The sequence below is a fragment of the Anarhichas minor genome, unplaced genomic scaffold (genome assembly GCF_050575085.1).
Source record: "Anarhichas minor isolate MPS153535 unplaced genomic scaffold, ASM5057508v1 ptg000041l, whole genome shotgun sequence".
Classification (NCBI taxonomy): Eukaryota; Metazoa; Chordata; class Actinopteri; order Perciformes; family Anarhichadidae; genus Anarhichas; species Anarhichas minor.
In genome coordinates this window covers 7,161,053-7,181,715 of record NW_027466487.1, presented here as the reverse complement: position 1 = coordinate 7,181,715, position 20,663 = coordinate 7,161,053, and the positions used below count along the sequence as shown (strand labels likewise).

At 41.6% G+C, this 20,663-nt stretch overlaps 1 protein-coding gene across 1 annotated transcript; it reads right to left on the bottom strand.

The window, feature by feature from the left end:
- Positions 1–29: 29 nt before the first annotated feature.
- On the bottom strand, positions 30–19,048 carry bcl3 (BCL3 transcription coactivator). Its single transcript, XM_076108995.1, has 9 exons — positions 16,596–19,048; positions 15,752–15,866; positions 8,500–8,608; positions 3,220–3,421; positions 2,303–2,391; positions 2,104–2,181; positions 1,541–1,708; positions 987–1,080; positions 30–886 (listed from the first exon to the last, which is right to left on the bottom strand). Exons 1-9 carry the CDS (start codon positions 17,107–17,109, stop codon positions 768–770), a joined length of 1,488 nt encoding a protein of 495 aa, XP_075965110.1. The 5' UTR covers positions 17,110–19,048; the 3' UTR covers positions 30–767.
- Positions 19,049–20,663: the final 1,615 nt, after the last annotated feature.

The window sequence follows — 20,663 nt, the reverse complement described above, 5'->3', positions numbered from 1 at the left end:
TAAACGGACAAAATCCAGACAAAAGTGAATCTGTTGGACACCCTTTTATGTAAAAAATAATATATCAACAACTTTTGACAGTGATAAAATAACACACACGTGCGCACAGGCACTTATGCACACGAACATCTGAAAGGTACTGTGGACTAGATTATTTAAAAAATGGCATAAAGAAGGAAATTAACTGCAATATTAAGCAGGTCAAGTTACATGGCCCAGTCTTATTGTAAGCAGACTGGAATTTTAAAAGACTTAAGGTGTCCAAAATTGTATTTGTTGCCCTTCATTTCCTGCCATCTCTATACAGTCCTCTATACAAAAAGTAAAGGCCAAAATACATTTTTACAAAGGGAGTCAGAGTTCACTGAGCTTAGGCCCATGCCCATCATTTACTGACTTTCCTTTATGTTCAGCCTCGATTGCATGTACAGTAGTGGCACATTTCTGTTGCTTCATAGTTGCATATGGAGAAATCCAGCAGTAGCTTGTCAGTTGCTAGTTTGGTCCCAGTCACAACAGCAGCTGGATGAGCAGGGAAGTAGCAGGCAGGCACTCTGTCCAGGCACCTAAACCCATGGAGGGATGCATGTTTTTGCATGGAATCCAGGAAAAGAAGGCCAGCTTGTAGGGAATTCAGGTGTAGTCTTTTGCTGGTTTGTCATCCCATTAGCTGTACCTTCTTTTGGATGTCCTTGTGGGCATTGAAGTCTCTTTTTTGGTTCGCTGTGTGGAGGTAGTTGCAAATTGCACTCAACAATAACTGTGAGCTAGTAAAATGGAAATACAAGCGTAGATGGAGTCTTTGGAGAATGGGAGGTGCTATGATGAGGGGTGTGTGGTGTAGTCAAAGGTGAACAACCACGACTTTGGTTGGGAGATGGGGACCCTAAAGTGGAAGCAAAGACTACAACTTAGTACAAATGTATTAATCACAACATGTATCTGATTGTACCAGTCTGAGTGTGAACCTGTGTGCATAGGCTTACCATTATCTGTAATCCCATGTGGTGAGATAGATGTACAGTGTTGATCTTGAGCTCTAACCTGATTGGAGCCTCTCCCTCGTAATACATCTGCTATCTGCAAAACATTTACAGTTGAATGTCACAGTGATCTATAAAAAGGTGACTCTTTAGTCAAACAAGAATGTAATATTGGTGGAGAAACAACTGCACCATTTAGGTCTGTCCTCTAGAGGGAAGGATACACACATTTACTTTCCATTTCCAACCATTTCTTCCTACTATTCCAACCAGAGCTGAGTCAAGTAGATTTTGCAATTGTTTGCATTTGTTTGGTGGGAATTTCCACCGTAAAAGTTACAGTGAGTGATTGGAAATTTGGAAAATCACAAGGTACTTGTTCATTCTCAATTTGGCAACCTTTTGGTGTTCACTGTTTTCTCGACACTATCTGAATTGTCCTGAAGCAGCAACTCACAACCATAGAAAATGGCAAAACAAACAATACTGTAAGAATGGAATTTTTGCATGGTCTGTGTTATTATGGATGTTTTTTTTTCTGTCAGCCTTTCGCTCACTTTCTTGTTCTTGGCCACCATCACAGGGGTGTCATTATGGTAGTTCTTGAGGCTGCTGTCAGCTCCACTCTTCAGCAGCAGCCGCGCCGTGTCCACCTGACCTCGGCCACAGGCGCTGTGCAGGGCTGTGTTCCCACTATAAGACTGGCTGTTGACATCACAGCCTCTCTTCAAGAGAAAAACAAGAAGTTGAGACAGATGTGATTCATAAAGAAAGCCAAAGGAGATGCAGCTAAGCATAGAAAGTGAAACAGAAGATAGATCCATTGAGAGGGTGAGTTAGATCAGATCGGAGAGAGGAAGAAGAGACAATGCTTTAAAAGGAGAGATTAAGAAAGGAGAAAAGATAAGTATGTCCATGTACAACACATCAGCTCTGATTATAGAGCTAAACTATGACTATTTTGCTCCAATTCTTTGAAGGTCTTATATTTAAGCTAGAAAAGAATGGGAAACTTAGTATGCAGCTTATGAGCTAGAAAGAGATAACCAGAGTTATCAAATAGAGCCGAGTCACAACCCTTCTCTCCCCTCCTTCCTCCCTGCCCACACACCCTCATTACCTCAATGAGGAAGTGGACCATGTCTGCGTTATTGCTCTCCACTGCGTGCATGAGAGGACTCTGGCCACTCTTGATGTCCTGATTAGAGAGAAAGAAAAGCACCATGGGAAAAGTCAGAGGATGCACTGACGGTAAATGTCAAATTTGTGATGTTGTGAAACTTAGTCAGTGCTGAGTCAGTGCAGCACATGGGACTGACCATAGCATTGATGTCAGCGCCTGCATCCAGCAGCATTCTGGACAAATCTTTCTGGCCACGCAGCACCGCCAGATGGAGAGGGCTCAAACCTGAGAACAGTGACAAAGCAGAACCTGAGTTTCACAGTGAGCATATGCAAATACACATAGACACATACAGTGTGCGCAAATTGTGAATGCATATACACACTCCTGCCTGAAACTTGTACATACACAGTATAAACTCTCAGAGACATAGGCAGTATATGGCACATTTTCCACACAAGTGCAAAGTACCAGTTTATTAACGGATCTCACATGAGAAGTACAGAATAGGAAATTTAAAACAAACATCAAAAGGGTTATACAACTTTAAGGTAATTCAAAAGATGAAATAACTGACAGCGCAGGATGCTAGGGCAAGTAATCTTCTGTACCCAGAAACCCAATAAAAATGTCTCCTGTGCTGTGACATCACAGGCATACGATGGAGATGTGGTAATGTGACTAAACTACACCACAGAGGAAGGACGTGTCCTCTGCTCTTCCCGCCCACACACCCAAAAACAACCAACCCCATCCCTACCTGAACAAGAGATCACATCCCCCAACAAACTAGTAAAGTAGTGGTTGTTCACCTATTTGACCATTTTACTACTTGCAAGTGTATTTTAATAAATTGCTCTACATCTGCAATATCTAGATGGAAATCAAAACTGGGTCACAAACACAAGGAGTAAATGAGAAAAAGGCAGCTGACATTTTTTTTTATTACATAAAAGTCAGCAATGCTGAGACAAAGTCTATTTATGATATTCAGATCAAGCACTCTTAATTTGATAATGGCTTTGCTTGTGTTCACATCCTAAATCTTTCTTTGTCAAGAACAACTTCAATACAATACAGACGAAGGTGCTTCTTCTGTAGACTACAACTTACCCTCATAGTTTCTGATCTCCAAGCATGTGGAGGATTGGGTGAGAGAAAGCACAACGGACAGACAGTCACGCTGGTCATATTCGCAGCAGAGGTGGAGCGCTGTTTGTCCATTACGGTCCAAGGCAGCAGGGTCGGCCCCATCTCTCAACAAAGCCTCCACCATGTTCGCCTGCTGGGTGATCACTGCCAGATGAAGGGGAGTCTGAGGGGGAGGATGAGAGCAAAAGTGACAGTTTAGACAAGCCAGTGTATTCAGGTTCATAACCACAAAAGTCAGTATATTGTCTCTCAAAATAGTTTCACACTGCAGCATGCAGTGTGAAACTATACTCAAAGACATCATCCCTCTGTCTTACAATTTGAGATAAATAGATTTCTTACCCTTTATAGATGCCATTATTTCAAAACAAGTAGCTATTATAGTGTCAATGTTCTGAATGAAAATGCTCATCTAACAGTGAAATCCCAGATCCTGATTTCCACAAAATGTAATGAGGTGGTTGCTACCCCAAGAATCATTGTTGATAATCTCCACATTGCAAATCCAATAAAGGAACTGAGTTAAATAAGAAGATACCACTGATATCTGTATGGTGAACATAAAGCAATGAGCCAGGAGGCAGTTAGCTTAGCTGAAAAGACAGCGAGCCTGGCTCTATCTGAGGATAACCAAATCTGCCTACCAGCCCCTCTAATTAACACGGTATATCTTGTTATACAGTATGCCGGATTATTCCTGGGCTCTGTGCCGATGGGTATGATTTTGTTACCTCTGGACAGAGTCATCACTGTTTCCAATCGTTATGCTAAATTAAACCAGCAGCTGGCTGTAGCTGCATATTTACTATTCAGACATGAGAGTGGTATGATCTCCTCTATCTCTCAGCAAGAAAGCCAAGTTGTTGAGATATTCTGCTGCCAGACAGAGAGACGAAGTAAGAGTTTTAAAATCATAATATCAAAATAATGAATAACAGACAGGAAAAAATGTCAAGCTATGCATTTACAAAATCTTCTCAATCATCACCACATTCTTGCAAGTGAGGTTGGAGGAAGAGCGTTATCATTTCTAGTAAAGGCCTTCTTACATCACTAACCTGTTCTACGGGTTAAAGGTCAGCGACACAATAGGAACTAAGCACGTAAGAACAGGCCAACGCCTTCTATAAATAAACAAGGAACTATGTCTGGTTGGATTATCGCTACTACACGATATCAGGCGATCATGAGGTGCAGGCACATGTGCTCCATGCCTATTCCCACATATACACAAACACACCTAACACGTACGTGCACGTACGCAATGCCGATATTCATAGTTGTCAGCAATCAAATCAAAGTCCAAAAAGTAGCTGACTGGAAAAGACAAACAACAACAACAACAACAACCAAAGCAGGAGACTGTATGATTCATTATAAATTAGGGAGAACCTGTTCTGAGAGACAAACAGCCTGCAAGTACAGGAAAAACAAAAATTACACAGTTCACCAGGAGTTTGCCTGGATGAACCTACTAAGTGCTGAATGAGTTCACTTGAGCAATCTAGGATGTTCCTTTGTGTGAGATCAGCATGTATCATCCTGTTGGTAATTATATCAACTCTGGCCAGGGAGGGCACTGACAACCTTCTATTCAAATCAAGCAATGCAATATTTCAGTCATAAAAGGAAGTTTTTTTAAACTGGACTTTTTAGCTGCTTTTGAGGTTACACAATAAACACAACAATCAGGAACAAGTTGTGGCTCCAAGTTTCTCTTTTGCTATACTGTTACTGTACGTGTGTGTGTGTGTGCTGTATGTGTGTGTGCTGTAGGTGTGTGTGTGCTGTGGGTTTGTTCCAGTAAAGACTATTAAAAAAAAGTAGTCTTGCAGTGTCTTCGTGGAATTCCTAGTGTTTCAATGCCATGTGTTCCTCCCCTCAGCTCCTGTTTCCCTGAATCCTGTGACTCACACACACACATACGGATTAAAAAAAACACACACTAAAGTGAACGAACAAACACACACACACACACACATTCCCATGGAAATGTACGTTTTTTTAACTTCCCATAATCAGTCATTGTGAAAAGCTACACTACAATTTTGACCCCACACAGCACTGAAGAAATGTGTGTGGTAGAATCCTCTTCAATGATTTCCAGAACTAAACAAATTACCTTCCACAGTGAGGCCTTTTAAGGCCTTCAAAATAAACCTCTTAGAGTTGGCAGAGTCTAGCTGTGGCTTCCTGTAAAGGATTTTAGAGTGACTAAAACAAAAATCCAGCAAGATAAGAGGAAGGGAGTGAGGGGGGTGCAGGGCGGAGAGACGGAGGAATGAGGAAGAAACGGAAGCAGCAGAGGGGAGTCCAGGGGAAAGACGGGATAACAGGGGAAAATCCCTTCTCTTTCCCCTGGGTCTGTCCCTGCACACTTGCATTCCTGCAAAATAAGCGGATCAACATGAAGGAGGTAAAAAGATGAGAGGAGAATTCTGGGCACGAAGACCAGCCCCGGGCTGTAGGCTGTGCCAAACACAAAGAAGGGTGCAAGGCAACACTAAGAGACAGAGACTATTCTTCTGTAGTGAACACTAGCAAGCCTTTTGCACAAATAAACATCACACGCTTTTACGTCAGTGTTGTTGACAGTTATACTGACAGCATCAGCCAGTTCGTTAGTTATGGTTACAAACCCTAAATTCTCATAAGGTATGTGCAGCGAGAGATATGAAAAAAGATTGTACAACGAGACAGAGCGAGACAGCACGAGACAGAGAGAGAGAGAGAGAGAGAGACGCACAGTAAGGGAAAGTCCCTGTAAACTACCCTCTGAACCAAGGTATGTTGAGAAACAGCCCAAAGTGGGGGGGGGGGGGGGTCATGTGACTTCTCGGAAATAAAGCACACACAAATACACACACACACAGATGTCTCGCTAGTGCACACACCCTCACACTAAATAAATAAAAAAATGGCATGTCACCAACATGCACGTAAACAAACTGACATGAACTAAATAGTTCAGTGAATGTGTCTTTTAAGAGGTGATTATTGAATTAATGCAGATCACCTGCATTCTGCATTGTAGAAGTTAAATGCATTTTAGTGGATGTCTTTAATCTAAAGCACATGACCATTAGTGCATGTTTTAGTGTGGGTGGCCCCTGGGGATTCAGTCCCCAAGCCCCACTGTCAGTGCCACGCATTGCACCATCAGCTGTGGAGTGAGCAGCAAACAGTTGTCTACTATAGTGTGTGTTTGTGCAGCCACACTGATAGCATGATCAGTGTGGGAGTATCAAACAGCGGTCTCTACCATTACACTAGTTTGTGGAGTGGAAGGCAAATCAACTACAGACACTTGCAGTATTGTTTATGGTACTGATAGTAACACTCTGTCAAAAAGTTCCATATTGAAACCACAGAAACTCAGGATTTGTCATCAATATTGGAAAAGCTATATATATATATATATATTTTTGTCTTTGGGAAGTTGGCCAATGCCAGAAAATATGTTCAGGTCTGTCTCGCAAACTTAATGTTTTGAAAAATAGAAAGTTCCCGTTTGAAGTCTGTTCTATATGCCTGATATTCAGTTAAAACCACCCAATCTGGTAGGCAAATGAGTATGACGGGACCTGTGCCTAAAAATCTCCCTTTTTGGTTATAAATGCATGTGGCATAATATCTGTGAGCGTGTGAAAAGAGTATTTGTGTGTGTGTGTGTGTGTGTGTGTGTGTGTGTGTGTGTGTGTGTGTGTGTGTCGCGTGCATGCATTTTCTTACACAGGGTAGACACAGGATATTAAAAAACCTATACTGTCAAGCCTCAGCGATGAGGAAAGACAACAACTGATGATAGCACCAGCGTTATTTCTGGTAAGCGAGCCTGTGGTGTCCTGTGTGGTGTGAAACCCCAGCCATGAGAACTAAAGCTCTGCACGGCTCAGGTGTTTTCTCTGCTGGAGGATGAAAAAAGAAAGCTCGTAGAATGCAAAGCAGGAGGACGAGGAGGTGGAGACAACAGAGGGAGGAGTGTTGGCTTAAGCCCAGTGCTTGGGACGGCCCTAGATTGGGAAACACTCAAAGACAATTCCTTGTTCACATTCCAGTAAAGTACAATGTAGTTTATCCCTTATAAGAAAGATGAGTCACCTCAATGAAAGTTCATTGAGTACATTTGTCCATTAAAATATGTAGAGTGTAAATAGTAGAAGTTGCCCTGGACAGAGAGTGTAAGTCAGACTCTTAATATGCAAAAAAAAAATCTAAGTTTCTGCTGGAATATGAGTTAAAAGTGACATGTTTGCATCTTATGTCATTTCATTTTTCCAGCCTGTTAATTTGTTTTTAGTTGAGGCAAAATAATGAGATATGAGTGCAGGGTTCAGGAGTGTTCACGGGAGTCACAATTTGCTCAGCTTGAATCTTGGCTGTCTCCTCTGAATTTCACAACATGGTAAACCCAACATGCAAACCCTGAAAATCCCTAACTATAGGGAAACTGAACACCATGTACAAAACAAAACGAAATGTTGGAAAACACATGTAGTCCTTCCCGGCATATGCATTGTTTTGGCTTGTGGCAAGTACAGGTGAAGAAACCAGGAAGGGTGAGTTCCACTGCATAACTATCAGCTGCCATAACTGTAAGAGTATGCAATAACGTAGTGCAAGGCAAGGAGGAAACCAAGGCACTTCCTCTTTCATTCTTTTCCATGTTACTGTTATCAGATGGGTGAGGCAGCAGGGGAATGTGTTTTACATAATGTGGTAGTCGGTGGCAGAAAACCCCATCACCTTTCTATTCTATGTCTATCTTTCATCATGTTATACTGACTGACGCTGAGCCCTCTTTCATTTGTGTTATAAAATGGTCAATGGACTTCTACTTGCATTGCGCTTTTCTAGTCTTCCGACCATTCAATGCGCTTTAACCCTACATGTTGTTTACCCACTCACACTCATTCATACACTGATGGCAGGGGCTACATGCAAGGTACCACCTGCCTATCAGGACTCTAACTAACCATTCATACCCATTCACACACCACAGGCTTGGGGTTAAGTGTCTTGCCCAAGGACACGTCGACACGGACTAGCGGAGCCGGGGATCGAACCGGCGATCCTCTGATTTGAACTGAAACCTCTAAAAAAATCTTTCTGTACGTTGGATGGCTGACACATTTTCCCTCAAATGTCAAACTATTGATTTGAATTCTGCATTTGCAAAAGTAATGATAGCAGCTGTGTGTGCATGCATGTATGTGTGTGTTTAAAGTGCATTTATTTTACCTGACGGAGGTTGTTGTAGACATCAAGGCCTCTGCGAGCCCACAGCAGTAGTTGGATCAGTTTGCGGACGAGGGCCAACTCCTCCTGTACCACAGCTATGTGGAGAGCCCTGTAATGAATGCAACAACAACAAAAACAGTTGAAAGCTAAATGCCGAAGAAGATTACAAAGGGTATTTAACTGGGTCATAGGTTCATGACATTGTGGCCAACTGACACTTAACTTCTTGGCTTAAGTAGAAAAGTCCTGATCTGATAACAAATCAGAACTTACACTTTACGTGTGTGATATAAAGACACTTTATATACGTAAATGCAATAATCTCCACAATGGCATGGCATGTTCATCACTATTTGTTGATTTGTTGTCTGTGCACTGTTAAACTCAGTATTTGTAAATTTAGAGTGAACACCAGGATTAGGATATAAAGGGCTGGATAGAAACCAGTGGATCTGCAACTTTTGTAATTACAATCCCGGGGGAGACAAGTATCATATATTTTTTAATATAAGTATGAAAGCATTATGAATTACAGAGAAAGGGATATGTCAAAGTATTTTTTTTAATCTCCCGTTAATTCAAATATAAATCAATTGTGTTGTTACAGTCAGACAGGCCAAACATTATTTGTGGATTTTTGAAGAATATCCTTTCTTTGTATTAGTGACATTTGTTGTACTTTATCCGTGTGCCATTGTTTTGTAATTGTTGTATGTTTTGTTTATGCTCCATACCATGCGATCATGGTCCTGGGCACAGAAATAAATTAAATTAAACAAAACCCTTTCCCATGTTATACAGCAATAAAATCAGTCAAGAGGTCAACTTAAAACAATAGATCAACATTTTGGGAAATGTTCGTATTTGCTCTCTTGCTGAGAGTTAAATGAGAAGATGAATACCACCCTAAGGTTTGTTAACGTTACAGTCAGCGGCTGGTTAGTTTAGCATAAAGACAGTATAACAAAAGCCACCAATACCTCTAAAGTTCACGTTATATCTGTTTTTTTTATGACTTGTTTATTCTGTACAAAGAAACAAAGTGTTTTACCAAATTATGTACTGGATTATTACTGGACCGGAAGATTGAAGTCTCAACCTTTTTTGTTTTTTTCTAACTTCCAAGGTTTTGTACAGATTTAACTGATGACTAAAGGTGTGTGTATATAAGGTGATCCGTTTTTAAAGGAAGTGAGTTTTTTATGTGATGGTAGGCAGATGTTCTAACCTTCATACAGAGCCAGGCCAGCTTTACCCATTTTACTCATCTTTTTCCTTCTCTAAGATGATCAGCTATTAAACTATTGCTTTAAATAAATATAGTCTTCATTATTCATTTGGGATAACCATTTGGGATGGCCTTTAAATCTAACCTGTGAAGGACGTTTGTCAAAAGTAGCAATTCTACTTTAAAAAAAACAACAACTTTATAACAATTGTCATATACAGGTACATCTCTCTCTGTATTTAACCCATCTGCTATTATGCACCCAGGGAGCAACTTGGTTTAGTGTCTCACTCAAGGACACTTCAACATGGTAATTGGTAAATGGACTTACATTTATAGAGCGCCTTTCTAGTTTTCCAGTCACTCAATGCGTTGCAATACATGTCAACTTTCAGGACACTTCGACATGCGGACTTGAGGAGACAGGGGATCAAACCGCCAACCTTGTATTTAAAGGACGAGCCGCTCTACCCACTAAACTGCCCCTAACTTGAAAAAGAAAACTTGATCTAAATTATCCCAGAAACAGTTGTACCGAGGAGCTTCATGGATAGACTCACACAGGCATGACACACACCACCCTTAACACAGCCTTATCAAGACTTAAGGGAAACCACTATCTGTGGTCTCTACGTGAAGCGAAAGAACAAACGCAGGCCAAAGTTTAGGACAGGGAAAAGCAGAAACCCAAGCAGGGGGAGGGGCATGTTGCAGAAAAACGTAATGCAGCTTTTCACATTTTTCTTTTTCAAGAAAGCAACTTCCAGTAAGAGCCATACTGATTTTATGTCACTTCCTGTTGTCAGCAACAATGGCAGCATTCTTTATCTCGCTCTGTGTGCTGTGAAATCCAGCCTTTAAGCGGTATGGTTTCTGACAGGGACTTTCTGTAGGTTCACTCAGTCAACTTCATCCAAAGGATAGGTCCCATTCAGACATACAGTACAATCATGGTACAGGAAACAGGGGAGCTTCTTGAGAAGCTAAAAGCACCCTTGCATAGAATTTGAGGTCAGAAAATAAGTTCTTACAGTGACAAAATCACTTGCAACACTTCCTCTCAGCAATGTGTCCCACTGACGTGAAGTCATTGACGACACTAATATCCTGCCTGAATAGACATAGATGAAAGACCTCTTTGAGCAAACAACAGACACTCCTCAGCAACTCTTTAACACTTTTCTGCACATTTTATTAAAACTGGTGTGTGTTCAAGGAATCTATCTATCTACCTTATTACAGTATCACATTACTCTAATGATCTCTTCCAACCACATATGAACCAAACAGCTTACATAATCTCTATAGTCACAGTGGAAACATTCAAATAATTTGACAACTTGATGAAGGCAAGTATGAACAGAATAATGCCTTTGATCTGTTAAACTAAAGGATAAACATTTGCCAACAATCACTTGGTGGTTGCAGGAAAAAGCAGTAATGCTCTATGTCCGTGTATATAATTCAACTTTAGATTTTACTCCCAAAAAGTTAATGCAAATCGTGGATAAACTGTGCGTGCATGTGTGCAAACATGCATAATTGCTAACGAATGAGCCAGCATGGACACCGACTCTCAAACTAAATAGTCCTGTGCAAGAGCAGGTTGAAACTGCAACTGCAATAAACAATCAGATGATTTACGAACAGCAGAAAAAGCAGAACTGTATTGGAAAGGGAGTAAGCACAGTGGTTCTTTCCTCAACTGGTCCCTGTTCCTGTAACTGAGCTATGAATAGTGAACAAATCTGTATTAAAAAAGATCTATTTGTAATATTTACTGTACATTAGATGCTATCATCATCTATTATTTGCCTTAAAAATCCCCTGCAGTGTCACAGCAATAAATTCTAGTGATTGGAGAGACCAATCCAGTTACAGCTTATCCACAGTCAGATATAGTTATTCATCTCTCTAAGCATTGAGCTCAACTAATGTGTCAATAGTTGCCTTAATAAAGGTAAAAAGTGACGTTCTCTCTTGTTATACACGACTCTATCTGCATCCATCTCTTTCTCTTTCCTCTCAAGATGAAACTGTACTGTTTCTAGTTCCTGGAAGTGGGGCAGACCACAGCCCCAGATAAACCCAAGGCAAAGCGGCACTGACGCAGACAGGAGTCCTGGGCCTACCGCATCAACACTGACAGTCCCAGTGTAACTGTGTGTGCGTGTGTGCGTGTGTGTGCGTATGATAGAGAGAGAGAGGGAGAGACAGAGAGAAAATAAAGAGGAGGCAGCACCATGTGGTATCCTGTTTGGTGTGGATGGTGAGAACGTAGCCAAACTGAATGATCCGACTGAAGCCGAACATAATCTGTGGTCTGAGGACCAGCTGAGCAATGAGGTGATGTGTCAGTGTGTGTGAATAGTAAACAAAAGAGAAGCAGAGACGTACGACAGTCCAAAAACAAGAAATGATCGTCACGAAGAATGATGCTACATCCATATTTTGTGGGTAGAAGTATTCATGGGGAAACCTGGATGAGCAGGCAATTTGTTGTTTTGTGGGATCTGTTGGTTTTTTTCCCAGAGCATTTCTACATTCGTTATAAGGTTCACATCTAACTGTCAAAAGTCATCACAGTGCAAAAGTCAGTCAAAGAGGTAATGAGTGAGTAAGTGAGTGAGTGAGTGAGTGATGCACCTCTGAAGCTCCTATAAAGTAACTACTTGAGCTCAATGCTTGGATGATATAGAATATTGAACGTTATTCTGTGCAAATATCGTCAACGTCGACAGAAAACGTGGGCTTGCAACGGTAGTCCAAGACACAATCTCACAGATAGCGTGAACTCGCGTTCACTCTCTCATACTACATTCGAGCAGTGTTTGACGACAGTGAAACAGGTCGGAGGACTGTGGACCCAGGTCATATAGCATAGTGACACATTCACACCATAAGCAAACACTGTCTTTTCCTACGTTGTTGCTTCAGTGTGAACAGGGGATAAGTGTCTGGCTGTGGGACAGAAAAATATACAATGCAAAATGAGAGAGAGGAAAAAGAGATACATCTCTGGGGACAAGTTGACGTGTGGATGAATTTAGAGAATATCTTAGCGCAAGCTCAGTTTTTTGCCGGTATAGAGTGTTTCATGCTAGTGGCGTGGCTCTACAGATGCTAATGTAAGTAATTCTATTGGTACACCACTTTGGTCCTGACTGAAATATCACAAGAATTTGACAGGTTGCCATGGAATTTGGCACGGATAGCTACGGTACCCAGAGGATAAATCCTAATGACTTTTGTGATCCCCTGACTTTCCCTTTAGCACATTGAGGTTGACAGAATGAGCTATTATAACCTTTTCGTCCAATTCTTTTCTTTTTGGAAAATACCTAAAAACTACATTTCCATCGACTTCAACGGTTCTTAACATTTAGTGCCAATTAGCAAATATTAGCATGCTAACTCGATGGTTAACATGTTAAACATGTCCTGCTTAACATCAGCATGTTAGCGCTGTAACTGTAAGCATTTTGCCATGCCAACATATGCATTTAATTGAAAGCATGCATCTAGCCTCGCAGTACCCCTGGTGTGACTGTAGACTTTTCTGGAACCAAAAGCTGAATGTTTATATCTGGACCAGGGCATGTGCAGAATCAAAATACTGTAAAAATACAAAAACAAAGTATTGTGTCTACGTGTCATAGTAATTTGAACTGATCTAAGTCTGCAATTACAATATTGACGGAGTAAAGGTGTTTACGTGACAGTTTCAGTGATCAGAGTATTGCCAAACTGCAAGCAGACAATGGTGTTATTGTGCAGGTATATGGACCGACTGACTGGAAGCATGTAGGAATAAATTTGTACGAGCCGTAAGGCAATCAACACATACGCACATTTCACATTATATGTATTCAAATGATAGCGAGGATCAGCAAGTGACACATAACAGAAATGGAGAGAGAGGGAGAGAGAGAGAGAGAGAGCGATGAAGCTGATAAAAGAAAGCGGTAAATGAGGAAGTAAGGAGCGGATGTTTGGGTTTTTTGAGACCATTCATTTAAAAACACAGAGAAGAAAAGAGAGAAAGACAGAAACACCTGAGAAAAACCGCAATCGTGTTTAAAAACTGAGCACTCACTGGTTTTCCCGACACTAAGGGGCTCAGAGGCGCTGAGAACAGACGATGAACAGCCCATTGACGTAAGAGGAGGCGCATGCTCGCTGTCACTTACATTATGCGTACACGCACGCACACACACATGTACATACAGGCAGTGTGAAGGGGGGCTGAGAATGTTTCTTTCTGCAGAATTCACACTAAGTTTCAAACAACCACAAAGTAGGTACACAAGCCAGCCAAGGTCTCGACTGCATTACAAAGGGGTTAGATTTTGTGAAGATTCTCTGCACTGCAGCTATGTTGCATTGAGTCACTATACTAATAAGATAAAGTTCATATCAGTTTTGGTTTTGTGTCTGCACTGCAAGTGAAGGTGAAAAGTAAAAACTGGTATAGGGTGGCAAAAGCCACACTGTCAAATACATGTATATATTCAGACTAAACATTAAAAAAGTACTTTTTATCATGGCTATTGCGAGAGTCACCATACATTGCATTTTTCTTATTCCCTGGCCACTATCTGTTAATAGTGCATGTGTCACAGTGATCATGAGTCTCTGAAGCAGATATGGGACAATAAGCAGCTACATGTCACGGGACTTATGTTTCCGCTACATGTTGGTCATCACGCGTTTGTTTCAATTGGATGCAAATAATGCTGACACTTTTTGAAACAGCAACATCAAAGTAATTGAATTATTGAACATACAGTCATATGACTCTGTGTGTGTGTGTGTGTGTGTGTGTGTGTGTGTGTGTGTGTGTGTGTGTGTGTGTGTGTGTGTGTGCGTGTGTGTGTGTGTGTGTGAGTGTGTGTGTTCTCATATGAGTTTGACATTTCAGTTTGTGTGTGGGCGGGTGGGTGTTAAAACTTTAGACAAAGTAAAGTAACCATGCGTTAAAGTTAAACATTTGCATTAATAGTCTCGAGAACTCATCCAGTGTCCTCTACAGTGTTCTCATTCTCAACCCCCCATCCTACGCCCTGAGATACTTAAAATGAAAGGTTGGTTAAGACACACACTATCTCATCCATGCAATGCCTATTTATTCAAGAAGCTCTGATTCAAGTGCTACAGGTTCCAGGTTGTTGTGTTAGATCAAAGTCTCCATTGCCACTTACGAATCATTCCTGGTTGAACTGAACCAGTTTCCCTTACAGGAAGTGAAACAGCAGTAAAGAATTTAGGTGGATGAAGTGGGGGGCTGACTGTACCTGTTCAATATACAAAACCAGGTGAGTCACAGATTGCACAACAAATAATCTGAGATGATATTACAGGCATCTCACAAACCACTTCCAGGTTGCACAACGCAAAAAGATTTGTTTATGAGGTAAGACCGTTAGACGTTGTCTGGGTCCAGCCCTGTGAATCGTTTTGACGAATTGACTTGTTATTTATGTTACCAATTTCATTGATTTATATTGACTTTTAACGAAAATGGTATTGGTTGCCCTTTGAGAAGAGAGGTCAAGTAGTGAAAGTGTCAGGCCCCCAGAGAGCGGATCTGCATTGACTGGCAAGGAGCTTCCATGCAGACTGAAATGTCACAGGATTTCTTCATTCAGGACATTTTAACATGTCACAGTAGGAAAAGCTGAGGTGTGAATGATAAGAATTAATGATGACGGTTGTTGGGTCCTGATACATTACATTAATTTGGCAGACCCAGTGAGCTGGGTCCGTCTAAAGAAAATGACAATGAATGCTCTAAATCTGATGGAAATCCCAACAAAGTTTATGACTGTAGTAAGTTTTCAGATCTGAGAATTGTGCCAAGTTTCGACTGTCAACACAGCCGTCTGACTAAAATGCACTAATTATAAAAATTCACAAGTTGTAGTTGTATGAATCACAGCAATCTTTTAAGCTTACTGTATGCATACGTGACTTGGATATGTGACATAACTTCCAACCAAAGCCAGTTTAAAGATATTAACATACGTGTCTCCGTCTTCATCTTGACGTGTAGCCAGAGCAATACCAGTCAGCAGGCTTTCGGGTTGGTGGGCCAGAGGGTGGTTCAACTCGGGGACAGGGCGCAAACAGTACAGTGGACCTGCGCAGGAATGACACAGAAAGAGAGAGAGGTGTAAATAAAAGACATAAAAGGTGGAAGAGAGGAAGAGGGAAATGATTAAGATACATATACAAATGAAAAGGCTGCACTGATAAACAAGTCATTTTTTGTAATATGGAAGTGCAACTGTGCATGTAGGTGCGTATGCGTAGTATTCAGTTATGAGTTGACCCAGTGAGCTACTTAATCAGTGCAGGAGAATAGCTGACTGGACATTTTCTCATTGATTCAGCAGCTGCTGCTGCATCTACTCTACTGTATTTTCTTCTACCTGTGACACACTGGTGACCACATGTATTGAAGAAGGGGGGGGGGGGGGGGGTAGTGATACAAACAAATGTATATTTATACCAAAAACAAATCTTTAGAGAGCCCCTACAGGTTGTGCCATGATCTGCCTTTGACAGCTACATGTTGTCTTTAACTTAGTCTCACCATTCAACAGGGTGCAGAGAGACCCTCTATCTATGCACATGTCCCACCCTGATTATTTCGGCCATACATAATAATGACTTTCTTAGAAATCACATAGCCCACTTCAGATCACTTCAGATGAGTACTTTATAGAACTCAAAGCAAAACGTCGCGGTGTAACAAAGATCAAAAACTATTCTTGTTATATAGCCTCTGAGCCTAAAACAAATTCAATAAAATAACAAGTTATTGGGTGCTCGGGTAATAGACTGAATGTTGGTCAGTAACACTTACCGTAATCAAGCGGGCGCAGGAAGCGAATGGGATATCCATCTGGACTCTGCCCTGCCTCTTCTACCCGGCTGAGAGTTACTGGTGCTGCGTCGACCGTGCTTTCATTCGCGGCTCTTTCCAAACGACCGGTATACCTCCCTCGTAATGTCAAGTCCGTATCTACTGCAGGAGAAAGGCGATCTCCGCTTTCTGGTAAAACCGCTGACTGCGTTTGGGTCTCCGGCACGACAATAATCGGGCGTTTCCTAAAAGGTAGCCTGTAGGAAGAATTGTCCGCTGGCCGTTTGCGAGCAGCACCGGCTTCTGGGTCCGGTGCGCTTCTGACCGCGGAGCAGTGTATTTCCAATCTGTCTTTTCCTGTGCACGCTGAAGGTGCAGGTGAGCCCTTAGCGCGACCTTTGCAGTCCGGAGTCCTCGACCCGGGGCTCCCACGCTCTCGGGTAGTGGTGCGCAGATCCAGCGGCGCGGTGGCAACCGACTGGTGGTCACCGTTCATGGTCATGATCCTCGGCATCAACCGGGGACGAGGCGCTCAGGATCTGAAGAAGTGTCAGGTGTGTTGCGCGTGAAGAAAACTTCTCGACGTTCAGTGACAGTTTGGTGATGGGATCAGTCCAATCCAAAGTGGCCAATAGTGCGCTTTTTTTCCATCCCCACGAAATCAAATGGGCAGCGATCAAATCATCAATCTGTTTCCTTTTGTGTCACTGGTGTATTTAAGATAAGCGTTCAAAGTAATTGACTCTTACGCAAATGTATTTTCGAAGAAGAGCCAATAGAAGTTTAGTGTAGATAATGTGTATCCCAGCGCACCTAACAACTGCAGGTAGTGTGCAGCAGCTGCGATAGGGCTGATCTGCTTTTAATGAGTGCGGTGCTTTCCCTCTAAGCGCTATAATCGCTCTGTTTCGATTTGAGGGCAAATTAAACTGAGTGAAGGAGGGCAAAGAGAAAACACTTCGTTGAATTCAAAATAATTTCTGCATTTCCGACCTCTTTCACATCTGTCTGCTTTGCATGCAAGTTGAAAACATCTAATACTGAATTTCTGAAGAAGTTCAAGGATCGATGCTTTTCTCGGTTCGGATGCTTTGGGCTTTTGGGCTTGTAGCCTACAGAAGCAGGCTTGCATGTAATACAGTTGCATGTAACGGAGAAATTCTGCAGGTAATGTTATAAAGTGTATTTCTGTCCCACCTTATACCAGAGCATGCAACATGGAAATACTGACTTCAACAACATGTAATGTGCAGAGTTACATATACTTCTGTTATGAAATTGGGCATATTACCATTTATGTGTTAACGTCAGATCAATAGACAAAGAGTATCAAAAACAGAAAGGCTTTGAAAGGTAAACTTCCTCTCTGAACTTTTCTGTGCCCTCTTAATGATGTCATGGAAAGGATTTTTTTAAATGTTATTTTGTTCATGTCTCAGCCTTCACACCCGTGTTTTTACAGTATAGAACAGATACTGTTACATTACAACTGATTGTACTCTTCTATACATTACAGCTTTCTCATAATATGCTTTACCCACAAATGCTCAATTGTCTGCATTTGTGCAAATTTGTGAACTCATTAGGCTACATTGTAAAGAAACAAGATATGAAAGCTGAAGTAAGCCTTATGCTTAATTCTAGATTGATTAGGACAGAATTTGCAAATTGCACTGCATTGGATGTGCAGTGTGTCAGTCAGCTCATATGTTGCCTCAGGTTGTACATATGCCACCTGGATACAGACTCAGAGCTGAACTTGCACTCCCAAAAGTAGGAATGAGGAGAATTAAACGGGGATAAATGCAGAGAGAAGATGCCCTATCCAAACCGACTGAACAGTTGATGCCATGTCACTGCTGCCCTGCATGTGGCCATGTTACCGGATCACAAACACTTATACAATCCATAAATGTGCATATACTAGCATGCATATGCACCCACACACACACACAAATAACACCTTACCTCCTTGTCTTTAATCTTATCCTACTCCACCCTCAGACCAGGGTCTGATTACCAGGGTCAATTTGGGACTTTCCTCTTCCCACTCAAGTGTGGAGTTGGCAACGGAAAGTCAAACTTGGTGTCTAAAGTCCCTAAAACACCCAGATACTGCACAAACATGCTCTGCAGCTGTCAATGCACTCAACCATTAGGGTCTCCTCTGGCATTAAGTATCATTGTTTATGAAAAACACGGGCCTACCTCTTTAACGGCCAGTCTTACCCTGAACACACACTTGACAGAGGTCATTGAATGAGACACTGACTGAGGTTTGATGAGCTTAAAGAACATTCACATATGCAGTATGTAAACAGAAGTATCCCCTTATCAATATTAATATTTAGTGGCTCAGTTTTCTGAGACACTGCAGCACAATGAATGCAGAGTCATCTCTGGCACAGATGAAGAGGTTGCATGAGGCCCTCTTGTGCCGCGAGAGAAAAGGTGAACCTAGAACAAAACGAAGCATTAAGAAATACTATACTTCTCCAAAGAATGAAACTACATTTCAACAATACAGAGCAAACTATTGTTCTCACTGGCTGCTGCGCAAGTAGCGTTGACATTTGTCTTTTGCAGCCGTTGGCGGGGCTACTGCAACATGAACAACTGGAGAAAATCTAGCAGGAAGCCTATTTTTGTTGAGTTGAGTCATACGATTGTAAAGTATTTTTTAAAGCACATACTGTGCTCTTTAGTTAAGGGGATATAAGCTAGACACTGACATTTAAATGGGTAAAATAATCAGATTTCAGTGACAACACGTCATTAGCTAAATTGTGACTGAGTTAGTGTCTCCCTCTTGTGGATGTTGAAGCAAAGGTTGTCAGTTCTCTCATTCTAATTATTTATTGCTAATTCAAATGTTGGCCTGATATTAGCGCTAAAGGAATTGTTACAGCGACCACGAGGAACTTACATTTTGTGTTGATTTATGCGATCACTGTGGAAAAAAGCGGTAGTGTTGCCGAGCATCAGATTCCCTTTAGAAAACCTCTCATTTTACCACAGAGGGGTCTGTCAGCCTGCCCTGCTCCTGGTTCTGGTTCTGGTTCTCCCATGCCTACTTTCCCTCAGCGGGTCCAGCAACACGGTCTGGGTCTCCAGCAGCATGGTGATGGTGTTGGTTCCCAGTAGGGTCTGGCGGGGTACCGAGGGGAGGCTCTGCTCCTGGCAGGAGGTGAAGCCGCTACTGCCGGGGGCGGATGAGTGTTTAGACAAAAACTAAACATGTAGCTTTTCCAACCTACGACATTGAAACAAAATCTAAAATTATACACAAAATATGAATATTCCTTCAATGAAAATGTTCAATAGCAAAAAAAACAACAACTATTGCTTACAATGCACTATCCATATTAACACACTTTGAAATTGACAATTTTTGTACTTTTATTTACTACATGAAGAATGTGTACATTCTGGTGTTAATACATATGTAGTTTTACTTGATGGTCCAACTACTGCTGAAAAGGATATTAATAAGGTATTTATTTGAGCTGAAGCAGAGTTGATCTAAATCCCCCCTAGAGGAATAAAACAAGAACTAAAATATATTCAAAATGTATTGAATTTGTAAAATTGTTGAATGAAAATATAATCAAAAGATATATGATAAGACTATTTAGGTTAGATTAAAAGTTCTCAATACATTGTTCAGAAAACGAATAGGCCTATAGCCGCAAATAAGTATTTCATATACAGATACAGGGGAGTAATGGCGTCCTGAGCAGAAGAGGAAGTCGCACCTTGGATGTGTAAAGCTTTCTCCGCAACCTAAAGAAGGCAAGAACACCCCCACCCATCATGTGCACTTTTTACCGAGGCACCATTGAGAGCATCCTGACAAACTGTATCACTGTGTGGGTCGGAAGCTGCACTGACTACAACAGGAAAGCCCTGCAGCGCATAGTGAGCACAGCTGGAAGGATCATTGGTGCCTCACTCCCCTCACTGCAGGACATATATGACACCCGCCTCACCCGCAAAGTCACCATGATTGTGCGCGACTCCAGCCACCCCTCACAGTCTCTTCAGCCTTCTGCCCTCTGGGAGAAGATA

Bases quoted from the DNA above. Each gene is read 5' to 3' on its own strand.
- bcl3 (XM_076108995.1), bottom strand. From the start codon at position 17,109: ATGCCGAGGATCATGACCATGAACGGTGACCACCAGTCGGTTGCCACC. The intron at 2,392-3,219 runs GTAAGTTGTAGT...CACTGTTCTCAG, and splicing joins GGAGATCAGAAACTATGAGG to GTTTGAGCCCTCTCCATCTG. The intron at 1,709-2,103 runs GTAATGAGGGTG...TTTCTCTTGAAG, and splicing joins TGGTCCACTTCCTCATTGAG to AGAGGCTGTGATGTCAACAG.